This window comes from Pan paniscus, chromosome 1, assembly GCF_029289425.2.
Source record: "Pan paniscus chromosome 1, NHGRI_mPanPan1-v2.0_pri, whole genome shotgun sequence".
NCBI lineage: Eukaryota > Metazoa > Chordata > Mammalia > Primates > Hominidae > Pan > Pan paniscus.
The window spans coordinates 167521910-167543045 of NC_073249.2; the positions used below are offsets into that span (position 1 = coordinate 167521910).

General features: G+C 40.4%; 1 protein-coding gene across 9 annotated transcripts in view; it reads right to left on the reverse strand.

The window, feature by feature from the left end:
- FGGY (FGGY carbohydrate kinase domain containing) overlaps positions 1–21136 on the reverse strand; it is a 459452-nt gene that overhangs the window by 432052 nt on the left and 6264 nt on the right. For 7 of the 9 annotated variants that reach the window (XM_034966197.3, XM_034966184.3, XM_034966174.3 and 4 more), the window contains exon 2: positions 2400–2614. The exons of the other annotated variants lie outside the window; for them this stretch is intronic. In XM_034966197.3, the coding sequence (XP_034822088.1) occupies positions 2400–2600 (201 nt within the window). In that variant the 5' untranslated portion in view covers positions 2601–2614. The remainder of the gene's footprint in view (positions 1–2399; positions 2615–21136) is intronic. 9 annotated transcript variants of the gene reach the window in all.

Genomic DNA, 21136 nt, shown 5'->3' on the forward strand with positions numbered 1-21136 from the left:
CCTTACTGTTGCTTTAACTAAGAGGAAAGTCATCTCAGGCAATGTGAATGACTTAGGGAAAAGGAATTAGAACAACTGCTCTGAAGCTCTCAACTTCCTGGAGTCCATGAGGAAGAAAAGACAGACCAGGACATATTTGATGCCACCCTTTGCCCTAGAGACCAGTGTTTCTCAAAGTCTTACACAGAAAGAACCCTAACCAGGAGAGTGAATGAATATTCCCAAGAAGCGCCTCCCCCGCCGTAGACTTTGACTTTTCAGTATTTTATCTTAGAAATTCACTATCTTCTATAATCTGCTCATTTTCTGTCACCATCGGCACCACCATAGGAAACAACCCATACACATTTCTAGGCAATGTTATGACATCCTATGTGCATTAATTCATTTAATCCTCACAACAATCCTATGGAAGTAGGTACTAATGTCATTTCCATTTTACAGATAAGGAAACTGAAGCAAGAAACATTAGGTAACTTGTCCAAGATCACAAACTAATAAACGTTGTAAGTGGGATGTCAATCTAGGCAGTCTGGCTGCAGAATCTGTGCTCTATAACAGGTCACCTACCTCTCTCATTCCTATGGTGTTATTATCTCTCTAACATAAAAATGCTTCCCTCCTTAAGCCTCACACCAGCAATGATGTTCCACATAGATGTAACATGCTTATCCTGTGGCTTCTGGCACATGCCCACATATCCATACTCCATGTGAGGAGAATCGCCTAAGACCCAAGGGCTTCATTTAGGTTTGCTATAGGGCAATAGCATTGCTATCGACATATGTCCATGGTACTTATGCAGCTAACAGGGCTCAAACAGATGATAAGTTGGCCACCACTGGGAGATGATTAAAAATCTACCATTAAACCAGCTGTACTTAGAGTAGACCTTTTTTAAAGTAGCTTTTCATCAGGGGATTATATTTTCTTCTTGATAATTTCCTTAACGGCAAGCAAGGCTGTATGTTAAAAGAAGAAAGAAGGCCCAAGTGCAAAGAGTAGAAGATTCTTACCAGATTGGGGGCTGAAAGGAGGGGAGAGGAGAGGAAAATTAAATGGGCAAAAGAGAAGATGCATCCCTCTTTTATTCCTGTATAATGCTCTGGTACTGCCTACCCACTCCCTCCTCTCTCTGCCTTCTTCTCTGGGGGCACTAACAGCAGCCCAGAATTCATTAAAGTTTAAACAGACTGATCAATAGGGACAGAATGGTGAATTGTCCATCTGCAAATTACCAAGCACCTCATGAATATTTAAGGAACTAAACTAGGAACAGGGAAAAGAAGGAATCCAGGACTTTATTTTTCCCCATGGAAAAAAAGACAAAAGGATCTCTGTCATTACTGATCACCAAGACATAAAATCAAACAGTCAAGTGAAACTTTAAAAACAAACAAGAATTGTGAAGCATTGCTTTCCTTCCCAAGCTAGCAGGCTGCATCCAATCCAAGGCCACTCAGGGTGAACATATGCCTGGCATATATGGGAGACACTCTAATCTGACTTCTTTGCTTTATCAGAACACACCATGTTTTCGTGCCACCATGCCTTTGCATATGCTATTCCCTCTGCCCAAAATGCAGTTCCTCTCATCCTCATTTGTCCACTTGGAAGGCAGCAGAGTCCACTGATTAAGAGTGCACCTCGGAGGCAAAGGTATAGGAATGATACAATTGGACTTTGGGAACTCGGAGGAAAGCGCTGGGGGGTGGTGAGGAATAAAAGACTACACATTGGGTACAGTGTACACTGCTTGGGTGATGAGTGCACCAAAATCTCAGAAATCACCACTAAAGAACTTACGTAACCAAACACCACCTGTTCCCTAAAAACCCATTGAATTTTTTTTAATTAAAAAAAAAAAAAAAGAGCGCACCTCTGGAGTCAGACTGCTTTGTTCTAGTCCTGCCTCTGCTACTTACTGTGTGAACTTGAGTAAGTTACCTAACTTTTCTGTGCCTACATTTCTCCCTCAATAAAATAGGGGTAGTGACAGTATTACCTTTATAGGGTCATGTGAAGATGCAACTACACAGTGCAAGTTAACACATTTTACACAGCCTTTGGCACACATTAAAGGCGTGGTAAATGTTAATAAGGTGATCAGTGAATTCTTCCACATGTGGTCACACCTCAAGCTGTCCTGTCTTCCCTGAGCCCCCTCCGGTTAGCTCTTTCCCCAGCTCCAGCTATAGTTACTTTGATCCCAGCTCTTACCATATATTAGCTGTTTATCAGTCTCTGCCAGTAGACTGTGAGCTCCTGAAGGGCAAGGCCTATGTCTTGCTTACCTCTGCATCTAAAGTTACCCCAACATTGTTTACGGCACCAGATTGACACACAACACTCAGCAGGTAGGAACATGAACAAGGAGAGAACACCAGTTTTGCCCATACCTTTGTGACAACACAGCACGCAGCCCAGATGTCCTCGGAGGACTGCTCATGGTGGTTGAACTGGGGCTCCCACTTTTTAATTGGCTGGTCTGCAAAAGCCAACAGGACCCCACTGTGGTCCACCAGAGCTGCACGGACACTGCCTGTTCCAACGTCCACACCCACATAGTACCTCTCCGGTTTCTGTTCTCCACCAGACATTGCAGTTCCTCCACCTATAGTAAGCAAGTGTAAAAACCATATGAAGACCAAGTGGATCTGCAAAGACAGTCACAAAACATCTCAAAAGTAGAAATAAAAGAGGTACTGCTACCTAACCGGTAGCCATTTGTTATTTATTCATCCAACAAACATTTTTAGTGATAACAGTATACTAATAAACATTGAGCTACATGGTGGGTGAACAGCACAGATATGGCCTCAGACATGGCATTTCCACTCTTGAGAGAGAGTCAGGATTTAAATACATAATTATTTAGGCAAAGTTGTGATGAGTGCTGTAAGGGCAAGTACAGGGTGGTAGGAGAACTTAGAATCTGGAGGCAATGGAGATGAGTTTCTTCTCAGTGAATTTCAATCAACAAGAACAGAAGCCAAGGTACTGAAAAGGAACCTTGTCCTCCTAGTCAGTCATTCATTCAACAATTACCTACTGAGTACCTCTTACACGCAAGCACTGTGAAAAGTGCTTATGTCCCCTTTACTCCTCACTATGACTCTAGAAGGTGAGGCTATTTACATCTCTGTTTTACAGGTGGTCAAGGTGAGATTCCAAGAGATAAGTAACTTTTTGCTTAATGCTAGCTAGGTCTACTCATAAATTCAAACAGTAAATGTACATTATTATAATGATATACACTACACTGATTAAGAAGCAAGTCTATGAGAAGTTAAGGAATTTAATCAGCTTCATTCAGGGGCAGCCTGGACCTAAAGTCCCATATTTGTGCAATCCCAAGTCTCATGCTCTTTCCTTTGTTTCTTAAAAGCTTTCCGTATAGCTTTGGAGAAGAGGCAAATATATTGCAGCTTTGTCATGAAGTGACTGGGAATTGGGAAGGAACCCCGAGGAGACAAGATCAGGAATTAGTTAGACAATCTGTTTTCCTTACAGACCCCTTGTGAGTTACAAGGAAATCTGACCAGAGAACATTCAGGAATTCCTTGGCCTTCATGGCTGCTCTAAGTCCCTTTGGTCAGATTAGCCCGCATGACATGGAATCTCATAGAGGCTTTTATTTTCCAGATTGGCTTTGAAAGAATAAGAACAAGCCCCCAACACAACTGAGCAGATGAATGCCTTACAACTCTCCAGGTGAGCTCAAGGCAGTCTTACCACCCACAGTCTAATTTCAACCTGGGCAACCTTCTGCATCCTTCAACTTCAGAAAGAAAATGTTTCCCTAGCCAAGTCAAACATGGAGATTCTGAAAGAAAATCAACCAGCAGATGTTCAGTTACTGCTTCCTAGATATTTACTCCAGTAAAAAACAAATAAAACAATAAAAACTTCATTAAAAGTAATTGCTTCTGTCTTAATCACAATGATTTCCCAACAGAATTGTCCCCCTTTTGGCTCTGTGGCTCATGAGCAGGTGAAAAATAAAATGGAGAAGCTACAGTAGTAACATTTGCTCCGTTCATCGGAGCTTCGTCAGACCTCCACTGGTGTGTAACCTCAACTTCTCTCCCTTGCTTACATTCCCCTTGGGGACCTCCATATGACCATTAGCACCAGTTTTCAAATCATTCATTCCTTCATTCATTCAACAGTGATATCTTTTCTTCAAGCCATTATTTGAAGAAAACAAAACAGATAAAAACAGAGCTGCTCTGAAGCAAAGATCGCCCTTGCCCCACCCTCCAGCCCTTCCCCCCAGCAGTCCCTCTGCTAGGCCCTCTCTCAGGACAACTGAAAACCACCAGCTTTGAGCTGTGATATACCCCAGGGCCTCAGCACAGGATCTCACACCTTCCACAGGCTCCCTCTGCCTGCCATCCAGCCCCACCTAATACAGTCCTGCTCATTCTCACCCCAGGCTACAGACATCCTCAAACTCCTCATAAGCTCTCAATTGCCCCCAGCTGCTAAAGGCTGCCCCAATCCTTTGCTCATCCCTTCCTAATTCTCTCCTTTCCTTGTCTGCCTGGTGACCACTGAATTATATTTTAAGACCCAGGTCAGCCATCAATTCTCCTTGGAAAAGGCTTCCTTCCCTTTCTCCCCTTGCATACATACAAAGGATGCCAACATGGTATCTTGTCCCTGCTTTCTTTTAAAACTTACCACTCTGGAATCACAATTTTATTTTTCTTTCCATGTCTGTCTTCCTAACTGAATCTGAAAAAAATAAACTTATTGATTTCTGTATCCCAAGCTCCTTGCACAGTGTCTGGCACAGAATAGGTTTTCAGTAAATGTTTACTGAATGAACAACTGAATCAATGAATTAATAGAAACAAGGATGAACAGGTCCATGCCTGTTTTATTCATTTTACAACCACATTTTATTCATTCTACGGCACTCATTTTTCCATATTTAGCTTCTCTAAAATCAGTGCGAACCTTACAATCAATGGTATGTTACAATTAATTGGTATCATTTCCTTTCTTACTTCATGGTAATAATAAATAATGGTGCATCTTGCAATCGGTGACATCTGAGACTCAGAAGAAATGCAGAAGACAGTAACACCAGGAAGCCTGCTGAGGATACACTGATTGACAAAATAGGGGCAATGCCTTCGCTGAGTTTCCTCAATTTTATTAGCTGCAAACAGGAAGAAGATTGAAGCTAGCCACTCTACCTTCCCTCTACCAACCTCTCACAGCTGCTTACTTTACTTGGAATCCCCTCTCTTGGCTTCCCACTGACTCTACTGCAAAGGCCCCCGGGGTGCTGCTCCTTAACACTGATCCTAGCATGTTAACAACTCTTTGCCCTTGGCAAGACTTTTGCAAGACTACTATAAACGCTTAGGAAGAAACAAAGAAATAAATAGGAAATGAAAAATCTATGCAATACCCTGGCTTACACAGACCTGGCCAGCCAGCATCCAGACTTGTCTCTACTCCAGCCAGCCCCGATGACAAGACAGATTCCCCATGGGGCTGGCCCACGTGCTCAGGCTTGGGTTCCTCACTTTTGACTCCCTCTCTGATGAAGAGAGTAATATGATAAAATACATCATCTTACCACCCTACCCACATCCTGATTCCTTTCCAGTAAAACCCAAAGAGGCAGATTTCCACTCTACAGTTAGCCCTGGGCTTGCTCCAGTTCTGGTTTCTGGCAGGAGCCCACCCTTCACATGGAGAATGGAGCTGTATGATTACAGTTAATTCCAGCTGCCGCCTGTGTCACAGCTGTAAGCCCAGTGCCTGGCATACAGCAGGAGCTCAGTAAGTCCTTGTAACTCAGTGAATGGATGTCTTTAAAATTCATCACTGGGGAAATAAAAAAAGGTACCATGTTTACCACATATCTGATATTCTGCTAAGCAGCTTGATTACAATGCCTGACCACAATTCTTGAAGACAATAACTATGATCACTCCCATTTTACTGATGAGGAAAATAAGTCCTAGATAGGTAAAGTAACTTGCTCCAGTATGCCATATTACTAGGCAGTAATACAATTGACAGTAATCCATTCCCTCCGGTTCCATCAGCCCTAACCTTTCTCAGGATGCTCCACTGCCTCCTGCTATTCCTCTATTTACTAAATGCCCATTTGTCAAGGACTCTGCTGGGGGCCTCTGCCTGCTGTGCCTAAGGTTGGCTGACTCAGAACCCAGGCTGTTCATCTTCAGAGACTGACCCTTCCACAACATCAGGTGGCCTGCTTCTAGCAAAATATGGATTTCTATAACTTATTACCAGGGCACCATGCAGCAAAGAGTCAAACCGTCCCAGCGTCATTCACACACATCACCCAGTTCATGTTTTTCTATGAAATAGATCCTACTTGCATATTTGAGGTTCACCACTTTTCCCATTATTATAGTTTTAACTGACCTCTGTGATTATTTCCATACCTGGAACCTGAAAGCAGGGATGTTCAAGCCCTTGGGCAGCTTCCCTGAAATTCGACCTGTGAGCTCCAGCAAAGGATTTTCTGCATCATAGGTCCCCTGCTCTTCCCCCTCTATGCCCTTTGTTCCTGGGTCATGAATATGATCTGCTGCGTCCTAGACTCCTAATCTTATGCAACCAGTACCCCTTGGCCTCAAAAAGTAAAGTAACTGTAAAGTGGAAAGCATTATTCCTTTTTCTAGTTTGTAAAGTAAACAAGGATAAGGATCATCATCGTGTCACTTATTCCCACATAATGTTAATCTCATTCACAGAAACCCAATCAGTTTGGTAAACCTATCACCACTTTATTATACCTCAGAAGGGTGGAGTAATTTGCCCAAAGTGCCACAAACAGCAAATGGCATCAGGATTTGAACCACAGTCTCTTGCGGCAAGTTTAGGGCTCCTTCCACAACATCCAGCTAAAACTGAAAGCCAAACCCTTTGATTACTTCTTCAATAAGAACAACAAATGCAGCAAGAAATATCTATTGAGCTCTGAGCTGCAGATCACCATGTGACTCCATGATTTCATTTAATCCTTATAGCAACCCTGTGAGGTAGGCAGTATGAGCCCCATTTCCCAGCTAAGGAAAGTGAGGTTCTCAGACAGGAAGCTGTTTAAAGTTGCATGGCACAGAAGCAGAGGGGCTGGGGTTTGAGGCTAAGTCAGTGTGACTCCAAAGACCGCATTATGAATGGTGAGAGTCGGAACTGGGGTTTCATTTCATTCTTCTTAGGCAAAGATAAATACTCTAAAAAGAAAACAGCTGTTAGGGATATGGGGAGGGTGGTCAGGCGGAAAGAAATGAGGGCACGGACTGTGGATGGCCAAGAGAAAGAAAAATAACAGAAATTCAAGCTGTGCTGCATACAAGTCCTGGGACATACCTAACTTCTCAGTCTACAAGACATTTCAAAGCACAGAAACAGCCTCCTGTCCAAGTCCTCAGCATGGACTGGACTGACTTTTAGCCCCTATTTATGATCAAAAGACTGTTCTGTATAAATATTTATACAGTTCATTAAATAATAGCCTGTATAAATATTGTTAGAAATGTGCCACAGGAAACCACAGACTTTGTGGCTGATTCTTCAACAAATGTGCAAACTGCTCAAATGCAGCGTGAAAAAAGGAAAAGGGGACCTGGAAATAGAGGGCTGTCCTTTGCAAACGGATTTTAGCAATCCTAAGAAGGGGGTACAAACTACAAATACTGAGCTAAAAACCGATAATGTGGGGATTGTTCTTTTATACTTTTCCCCTTCTTTCCCTCTGAAGCATCTCAGAGCATTAAGATTGCTGCCTATGATGACAATCTCCCAGGAGTGGATGAGCTTATCCTATTTCTTAAGGCACCACTCCTCCAGGATTTATTTGGTGACAGTGCACAGAAGCAGTGTCCCAGAAATCTGGGAAGGAATTCAGTATCCTCTTTCAACTTTGATCTTTGGACTTTGCTGGGAGTTGATGTACACAAGTCCTGTGCAATTTATTTAGTTAGTTATACTGCAATCAGGGATTTGCTAAGATTGGGAAGAAAAAAGATGAACAATGAGTTAAGCTTGCCCACCTCAGTCTTAATAGAAATGACTGAATACCACTTTCAACAATTCTCACATGCTCTAAGATGGTGGAAAAATTTGAAATGAGAAGGAAAGAGCTGATTTGGCAATAATAGTTGTTTCTCTATGGGCTCTACCAACAATACATAGGAAGAAAAGACCAGCTTGCTAACCAAAACTTTACCTCTAAACATGAAAATTTCTTAAGGCCTCCTCTTCAGTTCTTTTTCAGCCTTTCCCTCCAAGGGGAGACATTTCTAAAAGTTTTAAGGTTGCCAAGACTGGCTCAAAAGAAACCCAAACACTTCCATGGTTCCCCAAACTTTTAGAGTCTGTAGCAATGGCACAACACATTTTTCATCTAGACATACCTGTGGCTTGGCGTAGTCTGTAAAAACGCGTATAAGCATATTTTCAGTCAAGTGCTCATTTTGTGGCATCCAAAGGAAGGAAGGGAGTAAGCAGGGAATCCATTCCCTGAATACTGAGAAGTTGAACCAGGCCCTTATCTAGCTCCTGGAAGAGCAGAACAATCTTTTATGCATCACTGATGTCTAACACTAATGCCTAACAAAGGACCTGGCTTGTTGCAGATCAAGAAAAATTCAAAAGAATCTGAGGAAAAGGAAAAGAGGGGGAAAGGAAAGGGAAGTGTGGTGGGGAGAGGGAAAAAAGGGAAATGGGGAAAAGAAGTGGGGGAAGGAGAGGAGAAAAGAGAAGGGAGGATGGGCAAGGAGGAAACTGAACTGGCAATTAAGTGGAAGCCTGAGTGATTCACAGATAAGAAACTAAGAAATCCTTTGATTGATGGGAGGAGGGGAGAAGGAAAAAAAAAGCAGACATATACCTTGGCTAACAAATGACATCCACTAAATTCTTCCTGCCCCAGAAAAGTCTATTAACATAATGCAGAGAAGGAACAGATTATGAAAATGTCAGTTCTCAGAAACCCAGATGTAAATCCAAAGAAACAAAACACAAACCAACAAAACCCTTTCTCTACTCTGAGGGTCAGCCACTCACACCTGGAATGTTTCCTGTCACCAACTGGAGAGACCTCAAGAGCCCCAGTACCAAGAAGTTCACATGTGGAACCCATGACACATAGGTTCCTGAAGCCAGCTGGCTAACAGGCTCTGAAGATCCAGACACCATAGAACATGAGAAAACAACATCACACACATAGTCTCTGAGCCCAGAAGTTCTCAAAAGAAGCTCCAACACGGAGTGCAGAAGTCATCCTGCTAAGCAATGCAGGACTGTGTCTTGACAACTGAAGACATAAGCTGCATCTATCTTATCCACCTCTGTATCCCCAGTGCATACACACACAAATAAATTTGGTATGCAGTAGGTACTCAATAAGGAGCTGAAGAATGGACTAACAAATAGTCACTGCATTTGGGAGAAATGAAGACAATTCTTCTCCACAACACTAAAAAATAAATCAATATCAGGGTCAACCAGATGCTTGTCCCATCTGTGTCTACCACTGACTCACTTGGGGTAAGTCTCTTCACTGATGTCTCTCTTCACAGGTGTGAGACTCATGAATTCTATACAACTACTCCAAGGAATTGTTGTGAAGATTAAAGGAAATAATGAGCACAGAGAGCCCTTTAAAAGGGCAATTCCTTTATAACCAGAAAGAATCAATGGCACTGGGAGGCACAGAAGGAAAATTTGGGTGTAACAGTATAGCATCACCAAAGACACTCTACAGCCTTCTTACTCAAAGTGTGGGCCTCAAATCAACCTTCGCCTCCAACACTGAATCACCTCTTGAAACCCACATCTTTTAAAAAAAATTTTTTATTAGGCCAGGTGCGGTGGCTCACGCCTGTAATCCCAGCACTTTGGGAGGCCAAGACGGGCGGATCACGAGGTCAGGAGATTGAGATCATCCTGGCTAACACGGTGAAACCCCGTCTCTACTAAAAATACAAAAAATTAGTCGAGTGTGGTGGCAGGCACCTATAGTCCCAGCTACTCGGGAGGCTGAGACAGGAGAATGGCATGAACCTGGGAGGCAGAGCTTGCAGTGAGCGAGATTGCGCTACCGCACTCCAGCCTGGGCAACACAACAAAGCGAGATTCTGTCTCAAAAAAAAAAGAAAAAAAAAATTTCCGTAGGTTTTTGGGGAACAGGTGGTGTTCGGTTACATGAGTAAGTTCTTTAGTGGTGATATGTGAGATCTGGATATACCCATCACCCAAGCAGTATACAATGAACTTTGTTTGCAGTCTTATATCCCTCACTCCCTTCCCACTCTTTCCCACTGAGTCCCCAATGTCCATTGTGTCATTCTTATGCCTTTGCATCCTCATAGCTTAGCTCCCACTTATGAGTGAGAACATACAATGTTTGGTTTTCCATTCCTGAGTTACTTCACTTAGAATAATAGTCTCCAGTCCCATCCAGGTTGCTGAGAATGCCATTAATTCATTCCTTTTTATGGCTGAGTAGTATTCCATCGTGTGTGTGTGTGTGTGTGCGCGCGCGCGTGTGTGTGTGTGTGTGTGTGTGATATATATATCACAGTTTCTTTACCCACTTATTGATTGATGGGCATTTAGGTTGTTTTCACATTTTTGCAATTGCTGACACCCACATCTTTTAATATGTGTTATCTATACCTAGGCATTCTCGCCATATCTAACAGCTTGATGTCCAGTAAACAAACAAATATTAAGTGCTTTCACTATGCCAGGATGCTAGGAATAAGGGGCTGAAAAATACATTATCTCTAATTTTAACAAACTGACAGTCTAATGTTATGGTCTGAATGCTTGTGTCCTCCAAAAATGTATGTGTTGAAACCTAACCCCTAAGGTGATGGTATTAAAAAGTGGGACCTTTGGGAGATGATGAAGTCATGAAAAAGGAGTCCTCATGAACGGGATTAGTATCCTCATAAAAGAGGCCCAAGGAAGACTCTTGCCCCTTCTACCATGTGAGGACACAGCAACAAGTCAGCAGTTAATGGAGGTACCAGTTTACTGCTCTCATTACTGTTCCAACAGTTCTGACCAACTAGGTCAGAAACTCAGTATTTTTCAGGGTTTTGGGGATCCTTATGCTCTTTACTGAGCCCATTTGTAAAGACTAACAAGAGATGATTGGAAGAGGGACACGGTATTAAATCAGAAAGACAGTAGAAAAGTTGGCTATCCTTTTAAATTTAAAGTTGGATTCCAAAAGGCAGAAAAGACAGAACCTACCAAATCCCCATGTGTGCCTCACAATGTGGCAGCCACAAGAATCCAAACTGAGCCAGTTTTGGATGGTGAACCATCTTGAATAGTGGCCAAAAACCATAACCTTCCAAGAGCCACACAGGTAATGTCCAACAGCAGTCACAAGGGAAACATAAAACCCAAACTTGGCTGAAGCCAAATGCACAGAACAGGTCCTAAAGATATCATGGATGAAAAAATCTGACTCATCAAATGACATCCCCAAACTCCACCAACAAACATCCCCTTAAAGAAATTAAACTTCAGATCTCCCATACCATCTTCCATAAAACCCTGCTTACACCCTCCCAAGGGTTCTGTTCAACCCTTGTGTTCCAATAAAGCACATTTACTTGTTTATAATGCCTTCTCCTGTTGACCTACCAAGCCATTCCCTTTACAGAGAAAAGGAGAGGAGAATCCACATTTATAACACCTACCAAAGTATATGTTGTTTCTCCCATCTACATGAGGAAACTGAAATGTTGAAAGAGTCAATATCCTGTTGATAGTCACAAAGCCCTTAGAGGGACAAAGCCATATTAAAGTTCAGGTTTGCCAGAAGCAATTGCAAAAAAATGCCAAAATTGACAGATGGGAACTAATTAAACTAAAGAGTTTCTGCAGAGCAAAAGAAACTATCAGCAGAGTGAACAGGCAACTTACAGAACGGGAGAAAATTTTTGCAATCTACCCATCTGACAAAGAACTAATATCCAGAATTTACAAGGAACTTAAACAAATTTGCAAGACAAAAAGAAACAACCCCATCAAAAAGTGGGCAAAGGATATAAACAGACACTTCTCAAAAGAAGACCATTTACGCAGCCAACAAATATATTTTAAAAAGCTCAACATCACTGATCATTAGAGAAATGCAAATCAAAACCAAAACGAGATACTATCTCATGCCAGTCAGAATGGTGATTATTAAAAAGTCAAGAAACAATAGATGCTGGCAAGGCTATGGAGAAATAGGAATGCTTTTACACTGTTAGTGGGAATGCAAATTAGTTCAACCATTGTGGAAGAGTAGAAGGCAGTATGGCGATTCCTCAAGGATCTAGAACCAGAAATACCACTTGACCCAGCAATCCCATTACTGGGTATATACCCAAAGGAATATAAATCACTCTACTGTAAAGACACATGCACACATGTTTATTGCAGCACTGTTTACAATAGCAAAGTCATAGAACCAACCCAAATACTTATCAATGATAGACTGGATAAAGAAAATGTGGTACATATATACCATAGAATACTACACAGCCATAAAAAGGAATGAGATCATGTCCTTCACAGGGATATGAATGAAGCTGGAAGCCAACAACCTCAGCAAACTAACACAGGAACAGAAAACCAAACACCGCATGTTCTCACTCATAAGTGGGAGCTGAACAATGAGATCACATGGACACAGGGAGGGGAACAACACACACTAGGGCCTGTTGTGGGGTGGGGGGACGAGGGGAGGGAACTTAGAGGACCAGTCAATAGGTGCAGTAAATCACCATGGCACACGTATACCTATGTAACAAACCTGCAGGTTCTACACATGTATCCTGGAACTTATAGTAAAATATTGAAAAAAAAAGAATCTTTAGAAAAAAAAAAAAATTCAGGTTTGTTATCAGCCAGAGCTGAACTCTTTCTACCATCCCTGAAATGACTTGGCTTTCCACACTAACCAAGCTGCCTGTGTCCTGGGCACACACAGAATGAAGTTTCAAATCTGTTAATCCTGTGAAGCCTTCTCAGATGATCATTAGAAATGCCTTCTCCATGATCCAGTTAATACAGACTACCTGATGTCACGATAAATCCTACTGTGGGAAACATTAGATATTAACTGAAAATGCTCTGCTCCCTACCTTCCTCGTATGAGCACAATGTATTGTAATGTAGTAATAAGGGGAATTACTGGGTTGTGAAGGAGGAGAGGATTATTAATATATAAAATAGTCAAATATATCTTAAAATTAAAAGACCCTAAAAAACTTTCTTCCTCTGCAGAGTTCTAGCAGCATTATGAGCAAGCCTTCTATGTGGCTTGTGGCTGAAGCACCATGCTCCTCTTTGGAGCAGTCTCCCTCCCAAGAAGGGGGCTCCATTTAAATAGGAACACACACTGAGGAGAGAAGGACGATGGAGAAAGGGTCCACCCGACAAGGGAATCAACAGAGTCAGTCCATCTTCTACAAACCCAATGGACACCCTGAGTTCTCTAAATGCAGACATTTAAATGTGATAGTTTCTTACTCCTGTGCCAGGACCCTGGAGACAGAAAGGGAGATAGTCGGGGGACAGAGGGAGTCATTTCCTAATTCTAAATGCAGAGTTATTTCATTTTAATCCCTAATATGCCAATTACAAAACTAGGCCCATAATGGGGAAATGATATGCAAATTTAATGATTTGTTCTTACATAGACTCCTCCTTTTGAAATGTGAATTCCTGACCTTTCTTTGAGTTCTGAATAATTTAAACATATACATATAGTTTCTCCCCTCACTGCTTTCTTCTTCAAGAGGTTGCTGTTGATTTGCTGACATAATTAACTATGAAATGATTTTCTACAGAACAAGACCTTCAAAGCAATGCTATTATCATTAGCATATTGGCCGAAATCCACAGTTTTTCCCAGAAAGTCACTCAAATTAAAACAACGAAAGAACTCACCAACCTTACTGACTGCTGTAAGATCTCGGCAAATTCAGGAGGAGCTGAGGACAATATCAGATAAAGCAACAAAATCCATTCTCCATGAGATCATGCAAAATTCCCCCCTCAGAGACAATGCCAAGCCACAGATGGGTTGAAGTCTTTGGCCCATTCTTATGTTTACCAGTTTATGAAGCCTGGTCTGGTAGCTTTTTTTTTTTTTTTTCCTCACTCTGTCACCCATGCTGGAGTGCAGTAGTGCAATCTCCACTCACCGCAGCCTCTGCCTCTTGGGTTTCAAGCAATTCTCTTGCCTCAGACTCCCAAGTAGCTGGGATTAGAGGCACACACCACCACACCCAGCTAATTTGTTTTTGTATTTTTAGTAGAGACAGGGTTTTGCCATGTTGCTCAGAATGGTCTCGAATTCCTGGCCTTAAGTGATCTGCCCACCTTGGCCTCCCAAAGTGCTGGGATTACAGGCAAGAGCCACCACGCTTGGCCCTGATCTGGTAGCTTTAAGGCCGAAGGTGAAAGGACTAAAGAATGAATTATTTGAAGATTAAACATTAGACTTGACCATTCCACAAACATGGCTCTGTCAAAAGTACCACGAACCAAAGTACAAGCTTAAACAGCACCAATGCTTCTTCTGCCCAAAATAAAGCCCAATATCTTTATTTGACCCACAAGGACCTCTAAGCTCAGGCCCCTGCCTGACTTTCTAACCTTAGCTCCCTGCCTCTCTCCCTAACCTCAACCTTCACACTTCAATGCTACAAAACTACTAGAAACTATTCAAAGGAAGGCTTGGTGCTTTTGTTCATACTGTTCCCTCTACCTGTAATGCAAAGAATACAAACTTATAGTTCATAGAAAAATAAATACATAGGAATCTTTCAACTCACAAATAGTGTAGGAATATAAATCAAAACAACACTAAGATATAATTTTACAACTAACAAACAGGAACTGGAAAATTTTGATAATACCCACTTGGCAAAAGCGTGGGGAAACAGGCTGTTTCATACACTTTTCATAGAAAAGTGATTCTATCTTTGATAGAATAATTTAGTACTATCTATCCATTTTTAAAATCAAGTCTTTTACCCAACAGTTTAACTTCTAAGAATTTATCTTCTAAGAATTTATGCACTGACTCACCAAAAAGATACAAAAAAAATCCACCACAACCTTTTTTTGTAAAGGCAAGAACATATCCACAAACACTCTAGAAGCAAATTAAATGATTATTAATAGGGGACTTCTAAAATTGATCCATCAGTAGCTGTTGAATGAGAAAAAAAGAAAGCTGCTAATTATATATTATTAACTAAAAAAGCAAGTTCTTGGATGATACAGTATGACGCCATTTGTATTATTTTTTAATAAAGAATAGAGCAAAAGCTCTATTTTCTTCATGCAATACAGTGGTTCTCAAAGTTTTATTTTCTCAAATTTTAACAGGGCCCTTCGTGGTCTCTAGAAGAGCAGCAGCATTAGTATCACCAGGGAACTTGGTAGAAATTCAAAGTCAGGCCCCCTTCCAGCTCCAGTGACTCAGAAACACTGGGGTGGGGTTCAGCAGTCTGTGCTTTAAAAAGGCCTCCAGGTGATTCCGATGGATGCTATGAGTTTGAGAACCACTGTATTGTATAAAGACCTATCATAAAAGATTTCAGGAAACACACACAAAACCTGCTTACTGCAATGACATCCAGCAAAAAGAAATATAGTGGAGGTTTGGAGGCCATTTACCTGTCCCTCTCTGTGCTGTTTGAATGTTCTTAATGAGCAGCTATTACAGTAATAGGAAGGAAGACCTTCTCTGTATTGAGTTGAACTGTGCTTAGTATAGCTCCTACCCTCTAGTCCTAATTTTTATCCCAAAGGATCATCCAAACAGCCTTTTTTACCCTTATACATGGGCTACCCTTTCAAACGTTTTAAGATGACTCTCATGACCTCCTGTTGGGTCTTCTTTTCTCCATGCTATACATTTTAAGTTCCTGTAACTTTCCTCCATGACATGGCTTTTTTTCTAAAATAAAAAGAGAAGCAGCAGCATTAAGAGGCACTGACCATATTTAACTAGAATGATCTTCAGTCACCCATGTTTCCACATGACACTGCATGGAGATGAGGTAAGCTGGGCTAGCTGCACACGGTAAGCACACAGGAAGTCTTCCTTTTCCCTCTCCCTTCCTGGAGACCCCCTGGATGCAACACATGCTGGGACACCTCACTGGCCCATCCAGCCCAGCATCCAATCTCTGACAAGGATAAGTTGTTCTTGATAGGAACAAACTATCTATAGTTTGTTCTAATTAACTAACATAAAAAATAATCTGCTCTTTAAGGGAGAAGGGAAAGGGAGCTGGGGCTTCTTCACAAACTGTCTTTGAAGGGGAACTTTGAGGTAATCCTTGTCAAATACACTATTCTTCCCTTAAGGGTTCACTAGAATTAGTGTTATCTGTGTTTTATCAATATGTACCTTCACATGAATCCAAATGCTTTTTAGACTTACTTATATTTTGAGCCAACCCTCATCTTACATCAATAAATTTCTTATGAACATTTACTCTGTGCAAGATGTGGTGCCAGTGACTTACTAGATGGCCTTGCTAATCTTTTCTGCAACTTTTAGATGGGAAACCAAGGTTCTGAGCAGTTAGGTCACCTGTCAGGGTCATAGAGTCAGTGAATAACAGAGAAGGATTTCAATCCTATGTTCTTTCTACTATGTCACATGACAATTTTTTAAAGATCTTAACAATAGCCTTATTCAAATGTCAAAGCTGCCACATAATTCTACAATCCCAATATTTGGTTAACTAGATTGAGTTTGATCTGTCTAAATCACTCTTGATTTTTTTTTTTTTTTTTTTTTTTTTTTTTTTTTTTTTTTTTTTTTTGAGACAGGGTCTCACTCTATCACCCAGGCTGGAGTGTAGTGATGCAATTATAGCTCATTGTGGCCTCGACCTCCTGGGCTCAAGCGATTCTCCCATAACAGCCTCACGAGTAGCTGGGACTACAGGCATGCACCATCATGACACAATAATTTTAGATTTTTTATAGAGATGGTGTTTTGCCATGTTGGCCAGGCTGGTCTCGAATTCCTGGGCTCAAGCTATCCTCCCACCTCGGCCTCCCAAAGTTCTGAGATTACAGACATGAGCCACTGTGCTTGGCCTCATTCTTCATTTTATAGACTTTGTCTTCTTCTCAATTTTCATCTTGCAATATCCAGTCAGCAACCGAGTCCTTTCTTAATCTCTCTCCCATGGCCTGTTTAGCAGAATCCAAGCTATTCAGCTCTCAGCATAATCTGCAATGGATTTCAGTATAGCTCAGCCCCAAATCTAGATGGTCAAGGGACTGGTAATATATTTAGCCTGAACAATTTTTATTTGATTTTCCTATCCTTCCTAAGTGCACTCTATACATATGTCACTGTATATTCCTCCCCAACTACATATCCATTCTCTACCTTCCCTCTCTGCTATCTGTCCTGGGGACAATAATCTGGATCTCCAAGACTCTCTAATCCTCTGTCTTCTAGTTGGGTTTGAGCAATGGAGAGCTCTAGCTGAAGCCTCAAAGGAAGGAGAAGAGTAAGGTCAGGCCTCCTTTCCTGTAGAGTTGGCCTGGGCCAGCTGCTTCTCTTGGGCTAAAATAACAGATCCTCTCCAGGCAGGCTTCTCCACACGATTTCTCCTTTTGGGTTCTGGTAACCAGTCCTTCCCTCACCCCTTTGGGTCTAAGGATGTAACAGTCTTACTGTTACTAGACCCAGGCATTCAGGCTGCCCTCACTTACTCAATAGTTCTTTTATTGAAAATTATCCTAATTTAGGTATAGCTTATGTTTTTCCCTCTGATATACTTCCTTCACCATGCTCTTAGCACCTTGAAGTGGTAAAAGTTCCCCTTTATTATTGGTATCTGAGTACCTCAAAAATCCCCTCCTCACATCTTTAGATAGTCCCTTATTTATATTTTCCTCAAAAATTCTAGTTGAATGCTTCCAATTCCAGCCAAGATGTAGTGACAGGAACCATATTTACCTCCCTGCTTAAAACAATGGGGAAAAAAATAGAAAACAAAGATTCTCATGACATTGGACATCAGGCAACAGAGTAATCACACAGAGATGGGAAAAAATGAGATAAGGCCTTCAATGGCTCAAGTTTAATCCCTGGGATATGTCTGCAGACTGTGGCACAAAAAGGACTAACACAGGCCAAGCCCAGCAGTCTCCCTGAGTTGAGGAGACAGAGCTGAAAGTCTGTGGAGAACAAAAAGGCTAGAATCTTGGGCAAGAGAGGAGAGAGCTGCACAGAAGAAGAATGCCAGAGAATTGCAAAGGTACTCCCCAAGTATTCAGGAGAGTACTAATCATCCGTACTAATGCACCTATATGTGAAAACAATCTGAGGCAGAAGCACCAAAAAGGATTAGAGAGAACAAATCAGTGGGCTTCACATAAGGCCAGGAATAGTTCTATTCATAACAGCCAGAGTAGAAAGCCTCATAACTCAGAGGGAATTGGGTAGAGTATAAATTCTACCAAGCATTTAAACAATTAATAAAATTCTTCTTGAACTCTTATAAAAAATTAAAGAGGAAGGAATACTTCCACACTCATTTTATGAGGCCAGCATTACCATTACCGTTAAACTAAAGCTAGACAAGGACATTATGAGAAAAGATAATTACAGGTCAATATCCACAATGAACACAGATGCAAAAATCCCCAATAAAATACTAGCAAACCAAATTCAACAGCACATTAAGAAGATCATTCACCATGATCAAGTAAGTAACTATCCTTGTAATGCAAGGATGGTTCAACATATGCAAATCAATAAATGTGGTACACTACATTCACAGAACAAAGGATAAAAATACTATCATCTCAAAAGATTCTGCAAAAGCATTTGACAAAATTCAACATACTTTCACAATAAAAACTATCACAAATTAGATATAGAAGGAATCCACCTCAACATTATACAGACTATATATGACAAGCCCAAAGCCAATATGATACTCAACATCAAAAAGCCGAAAGCTTTTCCTTTAAGATCAGGAACAAGAGAGAATGCCCACTCTTACCACTACTATTCAGCACAGTATTGGAAGTCCTAGCTAGAGCAATTACAAAAGAAAACTAAATGAAAGGCATCCAGATTGGAAAGGAAGGGATAACATTGTCTGTTTACAGATGACATGATGTTATATATAGAAAACCACCCAAAGACTCCAAAAAACTGTTAGAACTAATAAATTAAATCAATAAAGCTGTAGAATAAAAAATCAACATAACAAAAATCAGCCACATTTCTATTCACTAACAATGAACTACCCCAAAAAGAAATTAACAATCTCACTTAGAAGGGCATCAAAAAGGAAAAAGTACTTAGGAAAAAATTTACCAAGGAGGTGAAAGATTTGTATATTGAAAACTATAAACCGATGATGAAAGAAACTGAAGAAGACACAAATAAATGGAAACATATCCACGTTCACAGATTGGTAGAAATAATATTGCTAAAATAACCATACTACTCAAAGTGATCTGCAGATTCAAAGTAATTTCTATCAAAATACCAATGGCATTTAAAAAAAAAAATAGAGAAAAACAATCCTAAAATTCATATGGAACCACAAAAAACTCCAAATAGCTAAAGCAATCTTGGGAAAGAACAAAGCTGGAGACATCACACTTCCCAATTTCAAATTATATTACAAAGCTATAATAATCATAACAATATGGTGCTGGAATAAAAAGAGACATATACACTAATGGAACCAATAGAAAACCCAGAAATAAACTACCCATATACAATCAACTACCCTTTGACAAAAGCAACAAAAATACACAATGGGGAAAAGGAAAATAAATGGTGTTGGAAAAACTGGATAGTCACATGCAAAAGAATGAAATTGAACCCTTATACTATACACAAAAATCAACTCAAAATGGATTACAGTTGTAAACATAAGACCTGAAACATTAAAACTCCTAGAAGAAAACAACAAAAAACTCCTCGACATTGGTCTTGGCTATGATTTTTTGGATATGACATCAAAAGCACGAGCAATAAAAGCAAAAATAAACAAGTGAGGCTACGTCAAAGTTTCTGCACAGCAAAGGAAACAATTGAGAAAATGAAAAAGCAACCTCTAAAAGAGAAAATATTTACAAATCATATATCCCAATAAGGGCTTAAAATCCAAAATATATTTTTAAAAATGTATACAACTCAAGTAACTTGATTTTTTTTAACGGGCAAAGAACTCGAATAGACATTTTCCCAAAGATGACATACAAATGCCTAATAGGTATATGAAAACATGCTCACCCATGACTAATCATCAGCAAAGTGTAAATCAAAAGCACAATGAGAAATCACTTCATACCTATTAGGACAGCTATTATCAAAAGTCAAAGAATAAGTATTGATGAGAATATGGAGAAAAGGGAACCATTGTACACTGTTGGTAGGAATGTAAATTGGTACAGCATTATGGCAAACAGTACAGAAGTTCCTCAAAATAATAAAAATAGAACTACCATATGATATAGTAATCTTACTTCTGGATATATATCCAAAAGAAATGAAATCACTACTTGGTGTAATAGCTGTACTCCCATGTTCATTGCAGCATTACTCACAATAACTAAGATATGAAAACAACCTTAATGTTCACAGATGGGTGAATGGATAATGAAAATGTCATACATATATACACAATGGAATATTATTCAGTCTTAAAGATTCCTGCCATTTGCCACAATACAGATGAACTTAAGAGTACAACATCCTACTGAAATAAGCCAAAAACAGAAAGACAAACACTGCATGATATTCCTTATATGAAGAATCTAAAAAAGTCCAACTCATTAAAGCAGAGAGGAGAATGATGGTTACCAGGGATTGAGGAAATGGGGAAATGTTGGCCAAAGAATACAAACTTTCAGTTATTAGAAAAATTCTGGAGATCTAATGTACAACATAGTGATTACAGTTGATAATTTACTGTATAGTTAAAATGTGCTAAGAGAGTAAATCTTAAGTGTTCTCACCACACCAAGAAAGAGTACATGAGGTGATGGATATAATTAGCTTGATTGTGGTAATCATCTCACAATGTATATCAAATTGCATTGCACACCTTGA